Genomic DNA, 26846 nt, shown 5'->3' with positions numbered 1-26846 from the left:
TCCAAACTTTAAACCAATTTCACAGAGTCCTAGAGTCGCACACCGTGTGGATGAATTGACGTGAAAATGGGGTTTGATGGCTAATGCCCAGCTGTCTTTTTATGAGATACGAGACAATTGAGCCACCAAGATTGCTCTACCATTAAATCATAGCTGATATCCCCCCCATTCTCCACCTAATCCTTACCAATCAACCCATCACTCTGCCTCTAACCACCCAATGGCTTGTCTGCCTCAGCTGTCTGTGACAATTAATTCCTCAGATTCACCAACATTGGGCTAAAGATATTGCTCCTCATCTGTTCTAAAGGGGGGCCCTAGACTCCCCACTACTGGAAAATTGCAAATGTCACTCCACTCTAAGAAAGGAGGGAGGCAGCAGAAAGGAAATTATAGACCAGTTAGCCTGACCTCAGTGGTTGGGAAGATGTAATCAATACAAGGTTATGGGGAGCATGGTTTCTTTAAGGGAAAATCTTGCCTGGTAAACCATTGGAATTCTTTGAGATTACAAATAGGATAAAACGGTACTCAGTGGATGCTGCATATTTGAATTTTCAGAAGGCCTTTGAAAAAGTGCCACACGAGGCAAATTAAAGTTTGGTAAGTGCGTCGTCATGCACTTCAGTAATAGAAATAAACGTGCAGACTAAGTGGGGGGAAGATAAAAGGGCCTCGGGAGTCCTTGTGCAGAACGCCTTAAAGGTTGACTTTAGTCCCACTGATCATTTCGCCACTAGTTATTTTTGATATAAAGGCGGGACAACTTCAAGGTAAATGCACTAGGGTTCAGCAAGGCTGCAGCCCCTTTGTACAGGTTGGTGGCTCTAAAAAGAGCCGTTGCGGGAAAGCTTACGCCTGCCTCTAGACTCAGGCGCGCTCGCCACGGATGCGTCGCGCCAGGTAGATGTCTTTAGGCATAATGGTGACTCGCTTAGCGTGGATAGCGCACAAGTTGGTATCTTCGAACAGCCCCACTAAGTAGGCCTCACTTGCCTCCTGCAGTGCCATCACGGCTAAACTTTGGAAGCGCAGATCGGTTTTGAAATCTTGAGCGATCTCGCGGACTAGGCGCTGGAAAGGCAACTTGCGGATCAGGAGCTCAGTCGATTTCTGGTAGCGCCGGATCTCCCGTAGGGCCACTGTTCCCGGCCGGTACCGGTGCGGCTTCTTCACACCGCCCGTAGCCGGAGCGCTCTTGCGAGCGGCCTTAGTCGCTAGCTGTTTGCGGGGAGCTTTACCTCCCGTTGATTTCCGCGCTGTCTGCTTAGTCCTTGCCATTTTTCTCACTACTTTTCGCTGAACAACATGAGCAAACCGCAACAGCCGCGCCTTTTATATCCCACGGGGCCCCCACCCATTGGTCCGCGCGAGGCCCACATGCTATTGGCTGCACGGCCGGTCAGACCTCACGCCGCCACGGATAAATTGTTTTCGTTGCCATGCGCCGCCGCTCATTAATTCACATCTGATTGGCCCTTTTGCCGCGCTCCCATTGGATACTTTTCTATCCCCGGGTGAAATTCTTTGCTCGCATCCCCCTGAATTTCCCGCTAACACCCGATTGCTTTCCTTGTACAGTATTTCCTTTAATTTTCCCCTTGGGTCCTTTGTCAGGTACCCGACTAATTCTACGACTAGCATCTTAACATGTGAGCATCAGAAACTAGCATGGATGAATTGGGCCGAAGGGCCTGCTTTGAGGCCCAATTAATCCATGCTAGTCCCATTTACCTACATTTGGCCTGTATCCCTCTAAATTAGGGGTTCCTACCCTGGGATCCACAGAATCCTGCTTACTAGTAATGGTCCAGAGCAAAATAAAGGTTGGAAACCCCTGCTCAAAACCTTTCCTATCCATGTTTTGGTCCTAATTTCATTTAAACAGTGTATTTATACCTTTCCTCACCACTCGTTCTATTTACCCACTACCCTCTGTGTGGAAAAGAAGTTTCTCCTGAGATCCTCATTAAATCTTTCCTCTCTCATCTTCAATCCACATGCAGTGGCCACTTTATTAGGTACCCAGTGTCTTAATAAGTGGCCACTGAGTGCATGCTTGTGGTCATTGGCTGCTGTAGCCCATCCACTTCATGGTTCAATGAGTTACACATTCAGAGACGCTCTTCTGTACATCACTGTTGTAATGCATGGTTACAACAGTGATCAATTGATTTTTTTTGTTTTTCGCACCATTCTCTGTGAACTCTAGAGACTGTTGTGCATGAAAATCAGCAGTTTCTGAGATACTCAAACCACCCCGCCTGACACCAACAATCATTTCCACTGTAAAAGTCACTTGGATCACATTTCTTGATGTCTGGTCTGCGCAACAACTGAACCTCTTGACCATGTCTTCATGCTTTTATGCATTGAATTCCAGCCACACGACTGGCCTATTAGATATTTGCAATAATGAGTAGGTGTACTGGTGTACCTCATGAAGTGGTTACTGAGTGTGTGCCCTCTGGTTTTAGATTCTCTAACCCTAGGGAAAAAACACACCTTGTCTACACTCCTTATAATTTTATAAAACTACCAGCTCACTCCTAAGCCTCTCTTTTTTCTCAAGAGGGAAAAATACAGGCCAGTCCGTAAATCTTAATCGATTGAGATCAAGTATCTTCCCTGTGAGTCCGTTCTGTGCTCTCTCCTGGCAAGGAAGGAGTCCTGGGACTCTCAGGATACAGAGGGTGGTCAAGAGTGGCTGAACAACTGCCAGAGCAGGTGGTGGAATCGGATGCATTACTTTCTTTAAAGGGTGGTTAGGCAGACGACAGGAGGAAGAAGCTGGAGTCCTCATTAAGGGATTGGGGAGAGATGTAGGCAGAGCAGGTCAGTAGCTTTAAATTCCATTGCGTTATCATTTCAAAGGATCTGTCCTGGGAAGTAACGGCCATGAGAAAGAGGGCGTGACAACACATTTACTTACTTAGAAGTTTGTATAGATTGGGGATGTTACCAAAAACTTTGACAAACTTCACTAGATGCACAGCAGAGAATGTCCTGACTGGTTTCACCATGGCCTGGTATGGAAGAGGTGGACACAGTCCAGTCCATCACGGGCAAAGTCCTCCCCACACTGGGCACATTTACATGGAGCGTGGACTCAATAAGGCAGCATTCATCAAGGACCCCACAGTCCAGGACACGCCCTCTTCTCACCTCCACTACCCAGTAGGAGGCCCCACACCACCAGGTTCAGGAACAATTAACACCCTTCAACCATCAGGCTCCTGTCATCAATCCCCACTACTCTGAGTTGGTCCTATGGCCCACAGACTGCTTATAACTCATATTCTCAGTATTATTTTTATTTTCATTTTGATGCAGCCGTCTCCAGCTGTAGCGCGTCTTTTTGGAGTACCCTTCCTCTCCCATGGACGGAGGAGGGTTGGGCGTGGGTCTAGCAACCCCATCCCGTAAAACCCCAGCACCAGCAGAAGCTGCAAAGACCACATCCCTGAGAGCGGAAGGGTACACCTCAAAGATGGAAGACTGGCTTGGGACAGAGTACTCTGGCAAGTTACTGTCTGCGGTCTCAGCCAGTAGGGTTGATGGGCTTACGTCTGTCTGGTTTTGCACATTGGCTTCTTGCAAAATTCTATTCTATTTATTTTTTTCCTGTAAATGCCTGCAAGAAAATGAACCTCAAGGTAGTATATGGTGACATATAGGTACTATACTTTGAACTTTGACTCGTTCTGATAGAGAGGCAGGGAAAACAAGACACTTAAGGATTTTATTTTCGAGTAACGAGTCTGCACCATGCACAGACGTAATCCAGCAGAGGAACTCAGCAGGTCGAGCAGCATCTGTGGGAGGAAAGGATTTGTCAACGTTTCCGCATCAGAACTGAGAGTGGGGTGGGAAGGCGGAGGCGGGCGGTGTAAAGGTGAGAGGGAAAAAGGATTCCAAGGTGATTGGTGGACTGAGGAGGGTCATGAGGTAATGGGTAGGTAGTGGCAGATGGAGGTGTGGAGCGGAAGGGTGGAGTTGGGAGAGGCTACTAGGAGATTGATAGACAGAGGCAGAAAAAGAGAGAGGGAAAAGCAGTCCAGATCCAAAACGTTGGCTGTCCATTCCTCCCCCACCCTCAACAACTGCTGCCTGACCTGCTGAGTTCCTGCAGTATCCATCCCCTCCTTCCATGGTGCACTCTCCTCTCTCTCAGCCCTTTACCTTTCACCTCCCAGCTTCTCGCTTCATTCCTTCAGCCCCACCTTCCCCTTCACCTGGTCTCACCCATCACTGCCAGCTTGCACTCCTTCACCTCCTCCCCCCACCACCCTTCTTATTCTGCTTTCTCTCCACCCCCCCACTTCCTTTCCAGTCCTGATGAAGGGTCTCAGTCTGAAGTGACAACTGTTTATTCCCCTCCATTGACGCAGCCCGACCTGCTGAGTCCGTCCAGCATTTTGTGTTTGTTTCTCCGGATTTCCATCACCTACAGAATCTCTGGTGTTCACGATTTGTTCCTCCACTATCTTGTTGGCAACTCTGGATTCTAACAACTAATGTCTCTCGAGTCCCCTTCAGCAACAACTCCACAACCCAATCTGCCCCGCTGGCTTCCGGAAGGAAAGTGGCTTCACACCAGGCACCACTCTACTAAACACTTTATCGGTCCATATTTACAGGGCAAGGGACAAAAAGATGGCCGTGGTGGGGGTAGGGGACTGTGATTACATTGAAACACTTTGCCGCAGTTTCACCATGCAGCGAGCTGCAGAATCAATGTCAGGGCCACAGGGGCACAGCTCAGAGCTGAAACATTTGCCACGTAGCAGTGGCTGTATCCGGCTTTACACCAAGACAGTTCTCGGACAGCGGCCGGTGGTTTACTTTGCAAACAAATGTTCAGCAAGAGCAGCTCTGGCTGGAAAATCAGAGGTAGTGAAACAAGAGGAGCCGCACTGACAAATGTTAAATAAAGTGTATTAAACGGAAAGGGTACAATTGTTGCAAATGTAAATTTGGAAACATTGGTACAGGAATGAAAGGAAAATGGAAGACTTTGTGGGAGGGAAGGGTTAGATTGATTTTGGAGTAAATTAAAGGATCAGCACAACATTGTGGGCTGAATGGCCTGTACTGTGCTGTCATGTTCTATGTTCTATTTTCTGTGCTCATTGCCATGGATGGTGATACAATGGGGACACTTGCGAGAGTTTTGGATGGGCAAATGGAGGGTTATAGGCTGTGTAGGAGGGAAGGATTAGATTGATCTGGAAGTAAGTTAAAAGGCTAGCACAGTACTGTGGGCCAAAGGGCCTGTGTTGCTCTATGTTCCATAAGATTTGTTTTTGTCCACTTCTGTACACAGCACACATTTTATGGACAGACTGTGGTTTATTCCTGCAGCGAATAACAACTCAGAGAGCCGGGGAGCGTAGAAATGGTAAAAATGGCCCCGAAACGGAGACATCGCTTTCTCCCTTATTGGGGAGAGAGAGCCTGTGGTATGTTGAATACCGGGTGAACTGGAGTAACTGCAAGGCTGTGTCTTTGCTGTTGCTTTTGCTGCACGCTTGAGTGCTCAATGCCGATACTTTTTCTTTTGCCGTTGAGAGGAGGGGGTATCATTGCTCGTTGCCGTTTACTCGCGGGAGGGAGAGGAGCTGGGGGGGGGGGACTTTGGGGATCTAACATTTAACTATCATTCATTCTTTGGGTCTGTTTTCGTGGGTGGTTGTGAAGTAAAAGCACTTCAGGATGTATATTGTATACATTTCTCTGACATTAAATTGTACCTTTGAACCTTTGAAATTCTGGCAATTAAAAAATGCAGAGAAGCATTTGGAGGATGCAATGACACATCACTAAGGAATATATAAAAGCTGAGATACCATTGATTAAAAGCAACAAAGACAGGGATGTTTTGTAAAGGAAAGGTTGTTAAAACAGAGAAGCAATGTTTCCAATCTTCAGGACGTGTGGTGGGTGAGGTAGTGAGATGGTTACAAACAAGGGTAAACTTTTCAGGTAATTCTGATCTGTTCCAAACGATTTCTTTTTTCCTTCTTGAGGTCCAGCGACCCTGAAAAAAAGCAAAAGAAATACAGATTTCATAAAACCTTGCAAAGTTTAAAATATGCAATGCTTTCTCAACTTTTTATTTTAATGAAAGGACATTCAGCCCATGGACTCTATACTAGCTCGCAGAGCAATACCGAAAGAGACCTTCCATCAGTCAAGGGTTGACCATGAATGTTTGGTCCTAGATGTGCATATGATATGTCCGCCAGAGAAAGCAGGATCTCCCAGTGGTCACACATTTTAATTCCATGTCCCAATCCCATTCTGATATGTCTATCCATAGCCTCCTCTACTGTCAGGATGAAGCCTCACTCAGGTTGGAGGAACAGCACCTTATATTCCATCTGGGTAGCCTCCAACCTGATGGCATGAACATTGATTTCTCTATTTTCCATTAATGCCCCTCTTCTCCTTCTTACATCATCCTTTATTTATCTATCTATCTATCTATCTATTTATTTATTTATTATTCCTTCTTTCCCCCCCCCCTTGTCTTTCTCTCTCTCTTTTTTCTCTCTCTATCCCTCTCATAATCACTCCTTGCCTGCTCTCCATCTCCCTCTGGTGCTCTCCTCCCCCTTCCTTTCTCCCTAGGCTTCCTGTCCCATGATCCTTTCCCTTCTCCAGCTGTGTATCTCTTTTGCCAATCACCTTTCCAGCTGTTAGCTTCACCCCTCCCCCTCCTGTCTTCTCCTATCATTTCAGATCTCCCCCTCCCCCCCAAATCTCTTACTATCTTTTCTTTCAGTTGGTCCTGACGAAGGATCTCGGCCAGAAACGTCGACAGTGCTTCTCCCTATAGATGCTGCCTGGCCTGCTGCGTTTCACCAGCATTTTGTGTGTGTTGATCGGGAGCATTTAATGGGCAGTGGGACCTTGTCCCTATTACCAAACCCAGCTATAACAACCTTAAGGAACCTGAGCAACACCTAATATCCCTTAACCCTTTCTCATGAACTCCCCCCTCAATTTCCGACCACCCATCTTCTAGATAGATCCTGCACATGGAGGGGCTTGGACCATATACAGGCAGAAGGGCCTCCTCTTTAATTTAGCACTGTGGTCAGCACGGACCTTGTGGGCCGAAGGGCCTTTGCCTGTGCTGTTCTACGTGAAACCGCAGAACCTGGGGGAATCCACACTGTCACAGGAAGAATTTGCAAACAGACAGCGACAGATAGAAGGACGTCCCTTTAGAACAGAGATAAGGAGGAATTTCTTTAGGCAGGGGTCGGTAAATCTGTGGAATTCATTGCCACAGGCGGCTGTGGAGTCCAAGTCATTGGGAATATTTAAAGTGGAGGTTGATAGGTTCTTGATTTAGAAGGGCATTGAGGGTTACGGGGAGAAGGTAGGAGAGTGGGATTGAGAGGGATAACAAACCAGCCATGATGGAATGGTGGATCAGACTAGACAGGCAGAATGGCCTGGTCTTAACATTGCGATTGAGCCCAGATATGAGTCAGAGGCTCTACCAGCTACCCTACCAAGCTGCATCTCCCCTCCTTCACATCAGAACGGGTAAGGTCTGAGGATTCCCCTCCTTGCAAGACATTGCTTCGGTTTTATGACAATGACCAGTTTGACAGTCACTGTTAAAGAGTTTTGATTCCAGGTTTACTTGGTGACTGAAGTTAAATCCAAGGATTTGAGCGCACAGTTCCTGAGCAAGTTTCCGAATACACGTAACTTAGCCAGCACACCACCCTAACTGTGATATAGAGCCACGACCCAAAACGACACCCATCCTACCGCCTCCACAGATGCCGCTCGACCTGCTGAGTTTCCCTAGCAGTTTGTGGGGTTTTTTGCTCCAGATTCCAGCAGCTGCATTCTCTACAGACTGTGGATTTGTTTTAATTGTGTTCTTTATTGTGCAGTTTATACAATGTGGATCATAGAATAGTACTGTACAGGAGAGGCCATCCAACCCAGAATGTTGTACTGAACCAGCTACAAATCAAGTCAAAACCACACAAACACTAATCCCTCCTATCTACACCATGTCCGTATCCCTCCATCTTCCTTACATCCATGTTCCTATCTAAACGTCTCTTAAAGTCCTCCCATGTATTTGCCTCTACCACCATACCAGGCACCCACCACTCTCTGAGTAAAAGTTTTTCCCTCACAACCCATTTGAACTTACCCCTCTCACCTTCAATGTATCCCTCTGGTATTAAACACTTCAACCCTGGGAGACAGATACTCCCTATCCACTCTATCTATGCCCCTCATAATCTTGTATACCTCTATTAGATCTCCCTCAGCCCACGACGCTCCAGAGAAAACAGCCCAAGTTTATGCAGCCTCTGGTAATAGCACATGCCCTCTAAACCTGTCAGAATCCTGGAAAACCTCTTCCACGCCATCTCCAAAGCCTCAACATCCTTCCTATAGCGGGGCAATCGGAACTGTACGCAATCCTCCAGATGCGGCCTAACCAGAGCACTGCTGTTATTGTGTTATTTATGTCTGCATAATTTTTTTAAGATGTCAGGTGATAGCTGAGACCATAAGACATAGGAGCAGAATTAGGCCATCTGGCCCATTGAGTCTGCTCCTCAATTCAATCACGGCTGATCCTCCTCAATCCCAGTTCCTGGCCTTTTCCTGGTAACCTTTCAAGAACCTATCAATCTCTGCCTTAAGTACACCCAATGACCTGGCCTCCACAGCTACACGTGGCAACAAATTCCACAAATTCACCACCCTTTGGCTAAAGAAATTTCTCCACATCTCTGTTTTGAAAGGGCGCCCCTCTATCCTGAGGCTGTGTCCTCTTGTCCTAGACTCTCTCACCTTGGGAAACATCCTTTCCACATTTATTCTGTCCAGGCCTTTCAACACTCGAAAGGTTTTTCGATCAGATCCTTCTTCATCCTTCTGAATTCCAATGAGTACAGACCCAGAGATATCAAACGTTCTCGTATGATAACCCTTTTATTCCTAGAATCATCCTTGTGAACCTCCTCTGGACCCTCTCCAATGCCAGCACATCTTTTCTAAGATGAGGAGCCCAAAACTGTTCACAATACTCAAGGTGAGGCCTCACCAGTGCCTTGTAAAGCCTCAGTATCGCATCCCTGCTCTTGTATTCTGGACCCCTTGAAATGAATGCTAACATTGCATTTGCCTTCCTCACCACCGACTCAACCTGCAAGTTAACCTTCAGGGTGTTCTGCACAAGGACTCTCAAGTCCCTTTGAATCTCAGATTTTTGGATTTTCTCCCCGTTAGAAAATAGTCTGCATATTTATTTCTTCTACCAAAGTGCATGACCATGCATTTTCCAACCGTGTATTTCATTGGCCACTTTCTTGCCCATTCTCCTAATCTGTCTAAGTCCTTCTGCAGCCTAGCTTTTTCCTCAACACTACCTGCCCCTCCACCAATCTTCGTCGCATCTGCAAACTTGGAAACAAAGCCATTATCTAAATTATTTATATACAGCATAAAAAGAAGCAGTCCCAACACAATCTCCTATGGAATACCACTAGTCACTGGCAGCCAACCAGAAAAGGATCCTTTTATTCCCACGCTGCCTCCTACCAATCAGCCAATGCTGTAACCATGTTAGTAACTTTCCTGTAATACCATAGGCTCTTAACTTGGTAAGCAGCCTCATGTGTGGCACCTTGTCAAAGTTAAGACCAGCTGAGGGGGAAGGTGGGTGGGAGGGAGGGGACAGGTGGAAGAGGTTAAGGCCTGAAAAGAGAAAAATCTAATTGGAGACCACATTGTATCATGGGAAAAAGGGAAGGAAGAGGGGAACCCGGAGGAGATAATGGGCAGGTGAGAAGGTGAAGGGTAAGCGGAATAAGGCATGGAAACACAGAAAAGGAAGGAGTCTTCTAGAAATATTCAGAAGTTAGTGAAACCGATGATTATGTCATCAGGTTGAAGGCTACCCAGTTGGAATATGAGGTGTTGCTCCTCCAACCCGAGTGTGGCCTCATCGTGGCAGTAGTGGAGGTCATGGAACGGCTTGTCAGAATGGGTTTAGGACGTCCAATCTGGCCACCGCTAGATCGTGCCTTTTGCGGTGGACAGAGCAAAGTTACGTGACAAAGCAGACCCACCAGATCTCACTGACGCAGAGGAGGCCACACCAAGAGTACTGGATACAGTAAATGACCCCGACAGACGTGCAGGTGAAGCCTCTTTGTTCCAGCCCGGGTCCCAGGTCACCAGGCACACCAAGACAAGATGGGATGAGAATGAAAGACTGTTGAGCGCACACTGACTGTTGGACAGTTATTTTACTAAATCAAAGATATTATTGGCCACAACATGTAGGTTTTATTAGTTACTGATGCATTAAATATCTTTTGTAATTGGTACTGATATCTAATGGGGGAATCAGTCACACACTTCATGAAATATATTTAATATACAGATAGATTTTTGCATGGCAGGAAATAACATCAGAAAGGCAGGTAAGAGGAGCTGTGTCCATGGCCATGGGAAATGTAATGAGGAAACAGCTGCTGATTGTTTGAATCCAGTTTATCAGTGGGAATACAAGGCATGCAGCAGTCCTTACCTACATAGCAGACGAAAGGAAAATTGAAATCGCACGGCACGTCTTTCCATCGGTCATTGAGCATGATGACACAGACGGACATGGTGGAGAAGTCCATCGGGTAGAAGTGGTCCCAGTTGGAGAAGTTGAACTCATCCCCGTTGGCCCACATCCAGCTGTACTCAGACTGGTGTCTGTTGAACAAGCCAATCCAGGCCGGAACATCGCTCTGGAGAGCCTGCGCCACCAGCGCGTTCTCCTCCAGCGACTGTATGCTGGCCAGGTCCGAGTATTCTGCCCGACAGTGGTTCTGCGCTTCATTCCACATCTTCTCCTGCTTCACTAAGACATAATCCTTGGTGAAGGCCACCGGGACAGGGTCTGGAGCATGGGACGGAAGGACAACAAGGCCATCTGATTCAGAGGCACAAAACACTGGAAAGCAGAGCAACACATCATCTGGTGGAGGAACTTATTGGGTCTGTGGGCAGAGGGGTGGTGACAGGGAACAATTGTTGAGGTTTCTATCTCAGGTCCTGATCTTGGCTGAAATATTGGCAATTTCTCCAGCCCACCTACCCTTACACAGATGTTGATCTGGCAGGGTGCACGTGCTGGGAAGGAACAGAGCTAAATGCTGGCAACGTAGTAAGCAGATACTGTTACCCCAGTGAGACCCAACAGATCCAGTAATATCTAGTGGGAAGCTCAGCCAGCCAACTTTAAGGAAATCCCCCACATATTTCAAGTAAGATATAGATGTCCAAACATAAGTGATTCTGCAGATGCTGGATAACCTTAATAATAATAATAACTTTATTTATAGAGCACTTTTCATACAGATGTATAGTTCAAAGTGCTTTACCTTGGATAAAAGTACAAACATTTAAATAAAATTTAAAAACCCAAAAATAAAAATGAACATGAAAATAAAGACAAAAAGATGTTTGTTAAAGGCAAGGTTAATACATAGGCTTTGAGCTGGTGTTTAGAAGTGTCAATAAGTCTGCATCCCTTATAGTTTTAGATATTGAATTGCACAGTTTAGGAGCATAGTTCAAAAAACCTGACCTGCCGATTATCTTTTGAGGGAGATTGTATGAATTTATGAGACCGGTGGAAGAAGACCGAGAGCTCGAGCAGGATTATAAAATGGAAGCGACGGGGTGATGTGCCCTGATCCCAGACCATTAAGGGCTTTAAAAAGAAGAGAACTTTAAAACCAATTCTGACAGGAAGCCAATGCAGAGTAGCTGGTATGGGAGTTAAATGTTCTCTCATCCTGATTCTAGTTAAAAGTAAGAAGGCAGAAAGCAGCAGTATTCTGATTGAGTTAAGCTTTATTAATCCTTTGGAAGGCCAGTAAAAATTGCATTGCAGTAATCTAGTCTACTCGATATAAAGGCATCAATTAGATTTTCAGCATCATTACATGCAGAAACAAATATTTAAGTGTTTATTGTGCTTAAATATTTATTTGAGTGTTTAAATATTTATTGCAATATTTAAGTGTAGAACTGCTGCTCTGGTCATTTTCTTTACGTGGGACTTAAAATTCAGGTCTGAATTAGGCATAACACCCAGGCTAGTTAATTCTAATTTTACAAGGACAGCCAAGCTCCCAAGTTTATCAAGAGGCTTATCTCTTCTGGCTTTGGGACCAACCAGAAGTATTTCAGTTTCATCTTCATTTAGTTTTAGGAGATTATTGCTCATCCATTTGTTTATTGCAGTCATAGCATACGTCAGAGAAGATCGGGTGTTATCATCGTCAGGCTCAACCGAGATATACTATTGTGTGTCACCTAAATAAACTGAAGCAACAGATACGAAATGCCAGAAGAACTCAGTGGGTCAGGGACCATCTCCACCATCTTATTCTGACTCTGCAGCCTTCCTTTCTAATCCAGATGAAGGGTCTCGGCCTGAAAAGTCAGCTACTTATTCCCCTCCATAGATGCTGCCTGACTTGCTGAGCTCCTCCAGCATTTTGTGTGTGTTGCTAAGGTGTATAAAGATTTGCATCAATAACTATCAACCTGCTCTCCCTGCCAGCACCGCCTGTAAGTCTGTGTTGCTCCCTCTAATACATATTCCAAGGTGAGTGAATTACTATGAACTTGAGCTATTCAAGGAGGACCGAGGTCCTCCATTGGTCAGGGTTGACTTGGATGTGATATGCAAGCCAAGGCAGCAAGCGGTTGTCCATGTTGTACCCCTCTCCACGCAGCTGGTGAATCCAAAGGAATGACACAGTCTGGCACCAGCGACATCGCGGGGTTGCCAGTCATTCAACGCAATGCCGGACTTCCTTAGGGACTCCAGCTCCGGATTTTCCCTCGGGCTCTTCTCCCAAAGCCTTCCATATGATTGGGCATAGCCGTAAGGTAGCAGAGGTTGGAGAGCAAAGTCACTTGTTTCCCATTCTGAACAATAACGGAACCTCGTGACCGTGCCTGCATGCTTTTCTGCATTGAGTTGCTGTCACATGATTGGCTGATCAGATATTTGCATTAATGAGCAGGTGTACAGGTGTTCCTAATGAAGTGGCCGCTGACTACATACAGGAATAAACTGTGCAATGCCGTTTCATTCTTTGCATTCATAGCCTATACACCAATAGCACTGCTGGCTCTCACGTGGCCCCCTGCAGCGGTACATTACTACAGTGTACTGATCAACTGAGCCTCCCCAAGCATTTTAGTACAAAAGTAAGAATTCACACTCTACTGATGGTGGGGATTAAGCAGGGGCTCCTGGTAAAGTAATGCTGAGAGACATTTCAATGTTTTTTTCTTTATTTTGAGGATCAGCATGGAACAGTCCTTCTGGTCCACTAAGCCACACCATCCTGAAACCCACTAACTTGACCCTGAGCCTAATCACAGGACAATTTACATTGACCGATTAACCTACTAACCGGTACGTCTTTGGACAGTGGGATGAAACCAGAGCACCCGGAGGAAACCCACGTGCACAGGGAAAGGACGCACAAACCTTCTGATGGAGCACACGAGAACTAAATTCCAACACTCCGAGTTGCACCACGGAATCCACAAAGCCACCGTATTGCCCCCTCCCCCCCAATAGTGTTGTTGGGGCAGCCACAGGCTGAGACAGACAGCACAGAAACAAGCCCTTCAGACCAATCGGCCAAACGGAGAGCACGTTGAGCCTACCTGTAAAGGGATTCCTCGCTGACAGCATGGAAATCTGGGTCTGTTCATCAACCGAAGACAGCAAGTCGAAATCGATGGGCGCAAAGGCCTGCTGCTTGGCCCCCTGCAGCAAATCTGACGAAGTAATAGAGGGTTCATTGTCAATGGTGAGGATTTTGGGAGTGGTCGGGATATTCTTTGCTAAATCAAAGTTGCCTCCTTCTATTTATTCAACATTTCACCTATAATCAGCATATAGGAAGGAGCCTGAAAATCTGGCTGAGTGGTATCACAAAGAGAACCTCTTACTCAATGTCACCAAGACCAAGGGGATGATTATTGACCTCAGGAGGAAGAAACCAAAGATGCATTAGCCAGTCCTCATCGGGGGATCAGAGGTGGCGAGGGTCAGCAACTTTAAATTCCTCAGTGTTATCACTTCAGAGGACCTGTCCTGGGTCCAACATGCAAGTGCTATTATAAAATAGGCACAGCAGCGTACAGGAACAGTTCTTACAGCTCTAACATCAGGCTCATGAACTAGAAGGGATAACTTCACTCAACTTCAGTTGCCACATTACTGAAGTGTTCCCACTGAACTTCATCTCACGTCCTTGAAACTTATCGCTCATTTTTTATTTTTTAGAATATATTTTTTTCTCTTTCTTTTAATATTTGCGCAGTTTGTTGTTTTATTTTTGCACGTTGGTTGTTGTCTGCTCTGTTGGGTGTGGTCTTTCATTGATTCTATTGTGTTTCTTGTAATTACTGTGATTGCCTACAAGAAAAATGAACTTTAGGGTGGTATATGGTGACATATCCTGTACGTACTTTGATAATACATTTACTTGGAACTTCGAACCTCTACAGCATCAGAATCAGAATGAAGTTTAGTATCACGGATGTATGTTGTGAAATTGGCTGTTTGCTGGCAGCAGTACCATGTAATACATAAAATTCTTATAAATGACAACAAGAAATATATACATACACATAATTGACTAAATAGTGTGCTAGTGTTCATGCATGGGTTCATTGTCTGTTCAGAAACCCTATGCAGGAGGGGAAGAAGCTGTTCCTAAAACATAGAGTGTGGGTCTCGAGACTCCTGTACCTGCTCCTTGATGGTAACAATGAGAGGAGGGCTTGTCCTGGATGGTGAGGGCCCTTAATGACAAATGTCACCTTCTGTCCATGGCCTACTCTGCTGCTACAGTCAGGTTGGAGGAGCAACACCTCGTATTTGGTTGGGGTGTTGGAGATCTAATATAAGTTTATAAACTACTGACAGGCATAGACAGAGCAGACAGTTGTATCGTTTCTCCCAGGGTCGAAGTATCTGATACCATAGGATATGCGTTAACAATAAGAATGGGAGAGTTCAAAGGAGATATGTGGAACAAGATTATTTTTTACACAGAGAGTGGTGATGAGAGACTTTCTCAGTATGATGGGGATTAGGAAGAGGCTTTCAGTAAAGAAAGCTGTTTGCCCTTCACATTGTGGAGGTCCTCTAACCTACTGTTGGTCAGAATTAAGCAGAGACTCCTGGTAAAGGGAGACATTCTCATGATGAAGGTATCCCATTCTACTGATGGTGGGGATTAAGCAGAAGCCTAAATCAATGGAGAGAGCCCTTCCTATGTGTAAGGGCCATCCACACCCACATAGAGAGTTATACAGTTATATGGCATGGAAGAAGGCCTTTGATCCAACCAGCCCATGCCGACCAAAAATTCCATCCAAGGCCAGAAGACAGTGAAGCAGAATTAGGCCATTTGGCCCATCGTCTGCTGCAACATTTGTTGATGGATTTTCCCCCTCAACCCCACCTGCCATAAGAAGAGCATTCCATCACGTAACTGAAAACCTCTGCTTGATCCCCACAACCAGAGAAAATGAGACCCTCATCATGTGAAGGTCTCTCACCATCACTTTACTGGGAATCTCTGCTTAATCCCCATTATCAGTAGGTTGGAGGACCTTCATTGTGAGAAAGACTCCCATCATCTTTACTGAGAGCCTCTGCATAATCTCCTGCCTTCTCCCCATTATCTTTGGCACTCTTACTAACTCAGCCTTTGTTTTAAATATACCCAATGACTTGGCTTCCAAGCCATTCGTGGCAATGATTTCCACAGATTTACCATCCTCTGGCTAAAGAAATTCCTTCTCAGCTCTGTTCTAAAGGGATATCTTTCTATTCTGCCACTATGCCCTCTGGTCCTAAACTAATCCCATTTTCCTGTGTTGGTCTCTACCCTAGGAACCTTACCAATCAATGTTTCTATCTAAGTGTTTTTTAAATATTGTTAATGTTCCTGCCTTAATCATTTCCTCCAGCAGTTCATTCCAAATACTGATCACCCTCCAGGTGAAAAGGATACCCTTCAGGCTCCTATTAAACCTCTGCCCTCTCACCTTAACCTTGCAGTTCTTGATCCCCCAATGCCAAGGGAAAGACTGTACCCATTCACCCTATCTTCTGCTCTTGGGGAAGATAATAGACAATAGACAATAGACAGTAGGTGCAGGAGTAGACCATTCGGCCCTTCTAGCCAGCACCGCCATTCACTGCGAGCATGGCTGATCATACACAATCAGTACCCGGTTCCTGCCCTCTCCCCATATCCCTTGACCCCGCTATCTATAAGAGCTCTATCTAACTCTCTCTTGAATGCATCCAGAGACTTGGTCTCCGCTGCCTTCTGGGGCAGAGCATTCCACATATCCACCACTCTCTGGGTGAAAAAGTTTTTCCGCATCTCTGTTCTAAATGGCCTACCCCTTATTCTTAAACTGTGGCCTCTAGTTCTGGACTCACCCATCAGCGGGAACATGCTTCCTGCCTCCAGTGTGTCCAATGTCTTAATAATCTTATATGTTTCAATCAGATCCCCTCTCATCCTTCTAAATTCCAGTGTATACAAGCCCAGTCGCTCCAATCCTTCAACATATGACAGTCCCGCCATTCCGGGAATTAACCTTGTGAACCTAAGCTGCACTCCCTCAATAGCAAGAATGTCCTTCCTCAAATTTGGAGACCAAAACTGCACACAATACTCCAGGTGGGGTCTCACCAGGGCCCTGTACAGCTGCAGAAGAACCTCTTTACTCCTATACTCAATTCCTCTTGTTATAAAAGCCAGCATGCCATTAGCTTTCTTCACTGCCTGCTGTACCTGCATGCTTGCTTTCATTGACTGATGTTCAAGAACACCTATATCTCATTGTACTTCCCCTTTTGCTAACTTGACTCCATTTAGATAGTAATCTGCCTTCCTGTTCTTGCCACCAAAGTGGATAACCTCACATTTATCCACATTAAACTGCATCTGCCATACATTTGTCCACTCACCCAACCTGTCCAAGTCACCCTGCATTCTCATAACATCCTCCTGACATTTCACACTGCCACCCAGCTTTGTGTCATCAGCAAATTTGCTAATGTTACTTTTAATCCCTTCATCTAAATCATTAATGTATATTGTCAACAGCTGCGGTCCCAGCACCGAACCTTGTGGTACCCCACTGGTCACAGCCTGCCATTCCGAAAGGGACCCATTAATCACTACTCTTTGTTTCCTGTCAGCCAGCCAATTTTCAATCCATGTCAGTACTCTGCCCCCAATACCATGTGCCCTAATTTTGCCCACTAATCTCCTATGTGGGACTTTATCAAAAGCTTTCTGGAAGGTGATGGTTCACCTTCCATGGGGTGATGGTTCAAGACCACTTCTACCCCAGGCAGGGGTAAGATGGTGAAATATTGACCCTCTACTTCCTTATTCCAACCCCCCAGCACCTTACCCCCTCAATCCCCACACGTTACCTGTGTAGCAAACGAAGGGTAATAAATATCGGCAGGGGCCATCGATCCACTGGCCTTCCTGGACATAAACACAGACCGGAGAGAGGAGGCTGTAGCGGTGGGGCTGGCCTGGCTTCCAGTGGACGTAGGTGACCGAGCTGCCATCAGCCCATTCCCAGCTGTCGGCCATCTGCTGCTCATTGTACAGGCCGCACCAGGCTTGCCTGAGCTCGCCGAACAGGGCACGGGTGGCGTTGTTCTCCTGCTCGCTCCGAATGCTCACCAGATCGGTATAGTGCAGGCGGCAATAGTCCCGGGCATCGGGCCAGGTCCTCTCCCGGTTGACCTTGTGATACAGCCTCTTGGGTGCACTGTCTTGGAAATGCAAATATAGAGGTTGGGGTTGTCAGCCCATGTCCTGGACGCACCTCAGTCTGGGATGTTAGTTTGGATGTGTGGGGGCATAGGAAGCTCCAGAGTGTGGTGGACTCTCCCCATTTCATCCCTCCCACCATTGGCATTGTCAGGAATCGCATTCTCAAGAAGGTAACCTCCATCATTAATGATGCCATCTTCTCACAGCTCCCATTCGACAGGAGATACAGAAGCCCGAAGTCCCACAACACCCGGTTCAAGAACAGCTACTTCCCTTCAACCGTTTGTTTCTTGAGCCAGCTAGCACAACCCCAATCACTATCCTGGTACAGCAACACCATGACCACTTTCAGGGCCACACAAACTAAATGCCAGAGGAACTCAGCATGTCAGGCAGCATCTATGGAAATGAATAAATTGTCAATGTTTCGGGCCAAGACCCTTCATCAGGACCACTTTGATCACTTTGCACTACAATTGACTTTGTTTTTGCCCTGATTGTGCTTTTTCTTGTCAAATTTGTGTGTGGTTTATGTTTAGTTTAATTTTTTTTATTCTTGTGAATGTTGTCTATCTGATGCTGTGTGTCTGAGATGCTCCTGCAAGCAGGTTTCTCATTACACCTGTATACATGTGCACTTGTGCATCTGACAATAAACTTGGCTTTGGCATTGACTTGGATCTCATACCATCTAGTAGGTGCAAGGGTGAAGGTCATTCAACAAGCACGATGGTGGGGGCTGAGCATGGACTCCCAGGAAAGAGCACAGAGAGTCCTTTTCACGGTGAAGGCCTCCCAACCTACTGATGTTGGCAATTGAGGAGAGGTTCCCAGTGAAATTATTGTGAGAAACCTTCCAGTCTCCAGCACTGTTGGAGACAGCTACCTGAAAAATAATAATTCCCTGCTCCAAAGGAAATGGAAGTGAAAACAGGGAATAGTAATTCCCCATTCCAGGGTGGAAAAGATTAATGCAAGGGGGCATAATTTTAAGGTAATTGGAGGGAAGTATAGAGGGGATGTCAGAGGTAAGTTTTTACATAGAGAGTGGAACATCCTGCCAGGGGTGTTGCTAGAGGCAGATACATTAAGGGAATTTAAGAAAATCTTAGAAAGATGAAAGATATGAAAGATAGAAAATGGAGTGATATGTGGGAGGGGAGAATTAGATTGATCTTAGAATAGGTTAAACCGTTGGCACAGGATTGTGAGCCAATCATATTCTATGGTCCATGGAAAGCATTCAAGTAGAACAATTGAGTAAAGTGGGGACTGATCCTGGGATTATACCGGGATTGTGTGGCCACACCTCAGCGCGATACAGCATGGATACACCCTTATGCCAACCACACTGCCCACCCTGCTAGTCCCAATGTCCCGCATTCAGTCTACATTTCTCTACCTCTCCGGCAGAACCATTTCACTGATGGGAGAAGGGTAAAGGTAGGTTATTGGTGCCTTAAAACCAGTCACTTCAGTCACGTTAGCCGTGGTTGGCAGCTCATCTAGGAGAAGGAAAACTCTGCTGTCAAGCCTCCACTGCCTTGCAGCCACACTCTCACGGGGAATGCTTCGGGAGTAAACCCCAAGGGAGAAATCTGGAGCTGAAGTCCCTAAGGCAGTCCTCCATTCAGTTCAATGTTGACTGGCCACTTTGTTTTTGTCCAGATGACAGACTGGAAACACTACATTGGTGGAGTATTGAACTTGCTCCTACCTACATTAAGGTCGCTGAGCAGATCCGAATAATCCTTTGATCCGTAAGTTATTTCAGTTTTCACTGTTGGTCCTGCACTCCCGGCCGGGAATCCTGGGGGCCTAGAACTGGACTTCAGATCTGTTCAGTGACAAACGATAGCAGAGCCTTAGTCAGTGTTTCCTCGTTTACATAAAAGGAGCACAAGTAACATTCAAAGGCTGAGCAATTCATGGGAACTTGGCTTTGAATCACAATAAGCACAATCCACTAGTTTCACCCGATCCATGGCCAGTGCTTACTTCCCACACAAGGCACCGCGAGTCTTGCCCATCTCAGTTTACCAGCATCGCTTTCTACCATGTTAAACCATCAGACGTAGGAGCAGAATTAGGCCATTCAGCCCATTAAGTTTGATCAGTCATCTAATCATGGCTGATTTAACTTTCCTCCCAACTTCATTCTCCTGCCTTTTCTCATAACCTTCGCACCCTTATTAATTAAGAACCTATCAACATCCACTTTAAATAAACCTAATAATGTGACCTCTGCAGCCATCTGTGGCAATGAATTCCACAGAGGCATCACCTTCAGGTTAAAGAAATCCCCCTCATCTCTGCTTTTTAATTTATTAATTATAAAGTGCAGAATGGGCCCTTCCCGCCCTCCAAGCCGGGCCGCGCAGCAAACCCCGATTTGATCCTAGCCCAATCACCAGGCAATTTACAATGACCTACCAGCCGGCACTTCTTTGGGATTGTGGGAGGAAACCGGAGCAGCCGGAGGAAACCCAAGTTTGGTCACCAGGAGAACTTACAAACTCCTTGCAGGCAGCGGCGGAGACTGAACCCGTGTCACCTGTACTGTAAAACGTTAGGCTGACCGCTACACTGCCATGCCACCCATTCTAAAGGGATGTCCTTCTCTTCTGCGGCTTTGCCCTTTGGTCCTAGACTCTCTCACTACAGGAAACATCCTCTGCATGTCTCTAACTCCCCGTCTCCCCATGGATGCTTCATTGGTCCTGATGAATGATCGATTGTTTATTCCTCTCCATGGATGCTGCCTGACTTGTTGAGTTCCTCCAGCATTTGTGTGTGTTGCTTCAATCGCCCACTGCTGAAGCTGCCATCATTATCCTGAACACCCTCCTTGTGAATGTGTTAATGCTCTGGGGATCCCAAGGAGAAGGAAGATGGGAGAGAGTAACTCCAAACGAGAATCCTATGGGAGTAGAGTCACAGAGCCATCGGGTCATTTGTGTTCAGTTTCATTTGCCCTGCTATGGGAAAGATGATGTTAAACTTGAGAGCGTTCAGTAAAGGTTTACAAGGATGTTGGTAGGAATTGAGGGACTGAATTGTAGGGAGAGGTTGGACAGGCTGGGACTTTTTCGTTAGAGGTTATCTTATGGAGGTATGTAAGTATATTGGAGTATTGTGTCATCTTATTATAGTAAGTATGTGGAAGCTTTAGGGAGGGCACTGAGGATACGCTGCCTCAATTACGGAGCATGTCTTATGAGGAAAAGTTGAGTGAGCTAGGACTTTTCTCTTTAGAGTGAAGGAAGATGAGAGGTGTATAAGATTGTCAGAGGCACAGGTAGAGTGGACAGCCTTCGCCCTATCCCAAGACAGCAATAGCTAAAACCAAAGGACATCCTTTTAAGGTGAGTGGAGGAAGCTGAGGGCAGATGTCAGAGGTAGATATTTTTCACAGAGAGTGAGGAGTACTGGTGGAGGTGGAGGTGGCTGACACTTTAGAGATATCCAAGGCACACGGATGAAACAAAAATGGGGGGGGGGGTTATGGGCTGTGTAGCAGGGAAGGGTGAGATGGTTTGTGGAGTAGTTAAAAACTCAGCACAACCTTGCTGAGGATGTGTATTGTGCTATAATGTTCTATGTTTAAACACACGAGGGGCATAGAGAGGGTGAACATGCACAGACTTTTACCCAGGGTTGGAGAAGCAAGAAACAAGGGTGATAGGTTTAAAGTGCGAGGGAAGAAACTGAGCAGGGACCTGAGGGGCAATGCTTTTGTCTGTATTTGGAACAAGCTACTCGAGGAGATGGTTGAGGCAGGTTCATTAACAGCATTTAAAACATACCTGGACAGGTATATGGATAAGAAAGGCCAAATGATGCCTAATGATAGTAAAGGGGACTAGCTTCGATGGGGATCTCGGTCTGTGTGGACCCAATGGCTGGAATCCCTGTGACTCTATAGTTCTAATACCTTAAATCATGGGTTCCCAACCTGGGTCCATGGACCAGTCGGTAGGGGGTCCATGTGATAAAATAGGTTGGGAACCCCTGCCTTAAATGCACTCCCTCTAGAGTAGGAGACATTTACCGACTTCCGGTAAGATGGCAGCAAGCACAGCGGCCTCTCAGGGGCCAACCAAATGTGCTTTTTCTTTGTAAGATTTGTTCTTTAAGATCCAAAGACAATTCCACTCTGGGAACATCGGGTCCTGCAGGGCTAATCCATCAGTGGATTGCATGGTCTGTACACTGCCGGGGTCTGCACCATTGATTGCAAATCATTATTGCTCTGTGTCTCAGACCCCATTTGGAGTACTGTGCTCAATTCTGGTTGCCTCACTACAGGAAGGATGTGGAACCCATAGAAAGGGTGCAGAGGAGATTTACAAGGATATTGCCTAGATTGGGGAGCATGCCTTATGAGGATAGGTTGAGTGAACTCAGCCTTTTCTCCTTGGAGCGAAGGAGGATGAGAGGTGACCTGATAGAGGTGTACAAGATGATAAGAGGCATTGATCATGTGAATAGTCAGAGGTCAGAGAAATGGTTGCCACAAGAGGACACAGATTTAAGGTGCTGGGGAGTAGGTACAGAGGAGATATCAGGGGTAAGTTTTTCACTCAGAGAGTGGTGGGTGTGTGGAATGGGCTGCCGGTAACGGTGGTGGAGGTGGATACGATAGGGTCTTTTTCTTTGTGCTGTAGGTTTTCTATGTTTCTATATACTGTATGTATTTTTTGGAGTGAATATGCTTCTTTGCTCATTATTTTGATTATGTTACTTGCTATTTTGAATGTTTTGTGCTTTGTCTCGTTTGGTTATATCTATACATGGCTTGAATGAAAACTAAATTTAATTTGATTTCATTTTATTGTGGGGAAAAGGATACCAGCTGGCTATGCCTAACGTTGTTTTAGAAACTTGGTCACTTTGTGCTGTTATCTAAAAATAGATGTCCTGGCATTGGAGAGTATCCAGAGGAGCTATACAGGGATGAAAGGGTTAAACATAAGAGAAGCATTTGATGGCTCTGGGCCTGTATTTGCTGAAGTTTAGAAGGATAAGTGGGGAGTCTGCCAGATACTGAAGGGCCTGGTCAAAATAGTATGTTTCCAGTAGTGGGAGAGTGCAGGAGCAGAGGACACAGCCTCAGAATAGAGGGACATCCATTTGGAACAGAGATGAGGGTGGTGCATCTGTGGAATTCATTGGCAAGTCATGCCAAGTCATTGGGTATATTTAAAGCAGAGGTTGATAGGTTCTTCATTAGTGAGGGCATCAAAGGTTACTGGGAGAAGACAGGAGAATGGGGTTGAGAGGGGAAAATTAACCAGACACGTTCAAGTGGCAGAGCAGACACAATAGACCAAATGGTCCAATTCTGCCTCTCACAAGAGGCTCAACAAGGGGAAAAGCAGGGATGAGGGGCCAGGTGGGTTACTGCTGCTTCTCATTACCTTGGTAGCAAATGAAGTTGAATGGGAAGTCACAATCAGCCTCGTGCCACTCGCCGTCAAAAATGGTCACACACATGGGCAGGCTGTTGTTGAAGCTGTAGGGGTGCCAGAGGCCCCACTTGGAGTAGTTGAAGGGGTCTCCGTTGGTCCACATCCAGCCAGACATCCCGTCGGTGTACAGGCCGATCCACTGGGGCTCGTGCACTAGCATGGAGACCAGGCTGGCCTCCTCTGCGCTCCGCATGCTCACCAGATTGGTGTAGTGGTTCCGGCAGTAATTCCAGGCTTTGTTCCAGGTTTTTTCCTCCTCGATCAGGAAGTATTTCCTGTCCGCACTCAAGATCGTCTGGTTCTGAGCTTAAAAAAAGATTTCCAAATGGTAATTTTAGGATCTTGCGAGTACAAACACAGCAAAGTGCAGCACTTACATGTTGGTAATGGATAAACGGGGCATAATTTCAAGGTGATTGGAGGCAAGTGTAAGGGGGAATGTCAGAAACACAAGAGGTTCTGCAGATGCTGCAAATCCTGAGCAGCACACAGAGAGCTGGAGGAGTTCAGTGGGGCAGGCAGCTCTCTACGGAGTTCATGTTCCTCAAATTTCCAGCACTGGCACATTTCCTCCCTTCTATGGAGTCTAGATTCTGCGCCAAGACCCTTCATCAGGACTGGAGAAGAAGGGAGAATGTGGGATGTATGTGATAGCTTTCTCTTTTTGCACAGAGAGCGATGGGTGCATGGGAATCTGAGGTGGGTGGTACATGAAGAAATGGTAAGGGGCATTTAAGGGACTCTTAGAAAGAAAAAACTGGAGAACTGCATGGGAGGGATGGTTCAGATTGATCTTGGAGCGGGTTAAAGGGTCAGCACAACATCGTGGGCTGAAGGGCCCATACTCTGCTGTTCTATGTTCCATTTTAATGGGAACAGGCCCTTAGGAAACCGACTGCTGTTTAAGAGGCAATTAGGCAGACACATGAACATGGAGGTATATAAACCATGTGCAGGCAGACAGGTTTAGTTTAATCTTGCATCTTGCAAAGGCTTGTGCTGGGCAAGTGTCGACAAACTTTGGGTACCAACATAGCATGCTCACAACTCACTAACACTAACCCACCTTTGGAACGTGGGAGGTTACCTGGAGGAAATCCACCAACTGGGGAGGAAATTTACAAACTCCTTACAGACAGTGGCAGGAATTGCAGCCCGCTCGGTGAAAACCAATTGCTGTAAATCAAAGCAGTAACTGCTGTGCTACTGACACGTGTACAAGGACATAAAGAGAGGCTGAATGGCTCTGCTCCTCATGGAGCAGGTATGGGCCTGATGGGTTGAACGGCCCCCTTTTGCTTTGCAATAAGCAAGTAAATCCCTTTCGGCACCTGGCTCTCCTCTCATTGTTCCAAATTCCTGACTTTCTCCCTGATAGCTGATGTTCAGGAGAATGACAAGGGGTCTTATACAAACATAAATAATGAAAGGGATGGATAAGGTCGAGGCAGGGAAGTTGTTTCCATTGGTAGGTGAAATTAGAACTGGGAACAAAACCTCAAGATTTGGGGAAGAGATTTAGGACAGAGATGAGAAGCAATTGCCTTTCCCAGAGAGTAGCGAACATGTGGAATTCTCTGCCCATGGGAAGGAGTAGACAAATGAATTGAAGACAGAGTTAAATCAATTTTTGCAAAGCAGGTGAACTAAAAATTATGGGAGAAATGCAGGTAGGTGGAGCTGAGGCCAGAGCCAGGTCAGCCATGATCTTATGGAATGGCAAGTAAGCTCCAAGGCCAGGTGGCCAGCTCCTGCTCCAATTTCTTCAGATTCAGATTCAGATACTTATCAAGTGTATGTCGAGACGTACCGCCTGTGCTAACAGCCAACACACACACTTACTTCCAATCCCAGTACAGGCCAACTCCGAACGCATACACATATCTGACTCTGGGACACCCTGACATTGGGTGATTATCCCAGGCCTGGATCTAAACCTTCGACATGTTTTTAATTCTGGGGATCTCCCAACAGCCGTCTAATGTCAAAGAGAAAACTGGCAGAAACATAGTGCAGATACAAATACCTCATACCTGGCCTGAAATTCCTTCTGGATATGGTTTCCCGCAGAGTTAAGTCCTTTTGTACACCGATAGCTGGGGTGATGTTCTCTCTGGGAAGAACAGGATGAAGCTGCTGTGTGTCTGTGGGATACAGGAGTACAGGATAAAGTGATTAAATCACCATCCATTCTCAGGAGGCGGAACACATCAAGTCAAAGGAGATGGAGGGAGGGAGGAGGCAATAGAGTAAACAAGCCAACGTTGTTAAAGCTGAGCGAGGAGAGGCACAGAAAACTGTGTAAATGTGCTTTGACCGGCCCTTTTCTACACCATTCACACACTTTGCACCATTGACGTGAATAAGAACTCCCTTTTTGTGCCATTTATCAAACTTAAATGTAATTAACTGGAGCCAACTAACATACCCACACATAATTGAGATATGGGCATGGGATTGGGGCAGTCAGACATCTGACTGTCTGTCTACCTGTTTATCTGTCAGTCTGCCTATCTATCTAGATATCTATGTGCATCTATCTATTTGTCTGCCTATGTACGTATGTAAGTATCTATCTATTTATCTATCGATTTGTCTATCTATCTCTCTGTCTGCTGTCTATCTATCTCCAGGGATTTGTGTGTACACACCAGGGCATATCCATGTATTGATGTATTGACTGATCCATCTGCAAACAAATGCAGTTCACAGTGTCTCAGGACACGTGACGATAGTCAACCATTAATGCAAAATTGAAGACTCAAGATTCGTTAATGTCATTTCCAGTACACACGTGTTAAGGAGAATGAAATTGTTTAAGATGTGTTGAGAGGCCTTTGACAGCAGGGTGAGCTAACCCATCACAAAACCAGTGGGAGATCCCCTCGTTCAAACCTGCATAACAAATGAAGGGCAACGTGAAGTCGCACTGGAGATCGAACCACTCATCCCGGTCCATGCAAACGCAGATGGAGGAGGAGCTGGTGTTGAACTGCTCCGGGTACCACAGTCCCCAGTTGGAGTAGGTGAAGTTGTCCCCGTTTGTCCACTTCCATCCGCTATTACTCAGCTCCTCATTGTAAAGGCCAATCCAACTCCACTGCTCTTGGCTAACCAGCGATCTTACAAATTCCTCCTCTGCTGGATTCCTGAAACTGACGAGATCCGTGTGATTTCTCTGGCAGTAGTCACGGGCTTCCTTCCACGTTCTCTCCTCATTAATCACATAGTATTCCCTGTCCATCCTGTTGTCGATTAAAGGCCGACCTTAAATCAAAGCATTCAGATCATCACACATAACCTCCAACAGCTCAAAAGAATCTGGGTAGAATTTGAAAAATTCTATGCCATGTCCTTACCCTCAGAATGAGATGCTCTGAATTTAGGGAGGTGCAAGGACGGCCTCTGGATTTCATCAATTTCCACCATGTTCCCATGTTTTCCAGTCAAATCCCCATCTTCAGCA

The 26846-nt window shown here is 46.1% G+C and overlaps 2 protein-coding genes across 2 annotated transcripts; both read right to left on the bottom strand.

The window, feature by feature from the left end:
- Positions 1-870: 870 nt before the first annotated feature.
- LOC140737946 (histone H3-like) lies at positions 871-1281 on the bottom strand. The gene has a single exon (XM_073064817.1). It carries the CDS (start codon positions 1279-1281, stop codon positions 871-873), a length of 411 nt encoding a protein of 136 aa, XP_072920918.1.
- A 3751-nt stretch (positions 1282-5032) lies between these two features.
- On the bottom strand, positions 5033-26846 carry LOC140718404 (macrophage mannose receptor 1-like). Its single transcript, XM_073032110.1, has 9 exons — positions 26740-26846; positions 26276-26647; positions 25414-25524; positions 23330-23686; positions 19627-19746; positions 17555-17908; positions 13744-13857; positions 10586-10945; positions 5033-6040 (listed from the first exon to the last, which is right to left on the bottom strand). Exons 1-9 carry the CDS (start codon positions 26807-26809, stop codon positions 5982-5984), a joined length of 1917 nt encoding a protein of 638 aa, XP_072888211.1. The 5' UTR covers positions 26810-26846; the 3' UTR covers positions 5033-5981.

The sequence above is a fragment of the Hemitrygon akajei genome, chromosome 2 (assembly GCF_048418815.1).
Source record: "Hemitrygon akajei chromosome 2, sHemAka1.3, whole genome shotgun sequence".
Lineage (NCBI taxonomy): Eukaryota > Metazoa > Chordata > Chondrichthyes > Myliobatiformes > Dasyatidae > Hemitrygon > Hemitrygon akajei.
The sequence above is the reverse complement of the archived record's forward strand: the minus strand, read 5'-3'. Positions and strand labels throughout refer to the sequence as shown.

What these genes read in the sequence shown, in the direction of transcription:
- LOC140737946 (XM_073064817.1), bottom strand. Translation starts at nt 1,281, where the DNA reads ATGGCAAGGACTAAGCAGACAGCGCGGAAATCAACGGGAGGTAAAGCT.
- LOC140718404 (XM_073032110.1), bottom strand. Translation starts at nt 26,809, where the DNA reads ATGGTGGAAATTGATGAAATCCAGAGGCCGTCCTTGCACCTCCCTAAA. An exon ending in GCTCAGCGACCTTAATGTAG is followed by an intron (nt 17,909 to 19,626) that starts GTAGGAGCAAGT and finishes TGCATTTCCAAG; the next exon opens with ACAGTGCACCCAAGAGGCTG. An exon ending in ACCCTTCGTTTGCTACACAG is followed by an intron (nt 13,858 to 17,554) that starts GTAACGTGTGGG and finishes TTACTTCGTCAG; the next exon opens with ATTTGCTGCAGGGGGCCAAG.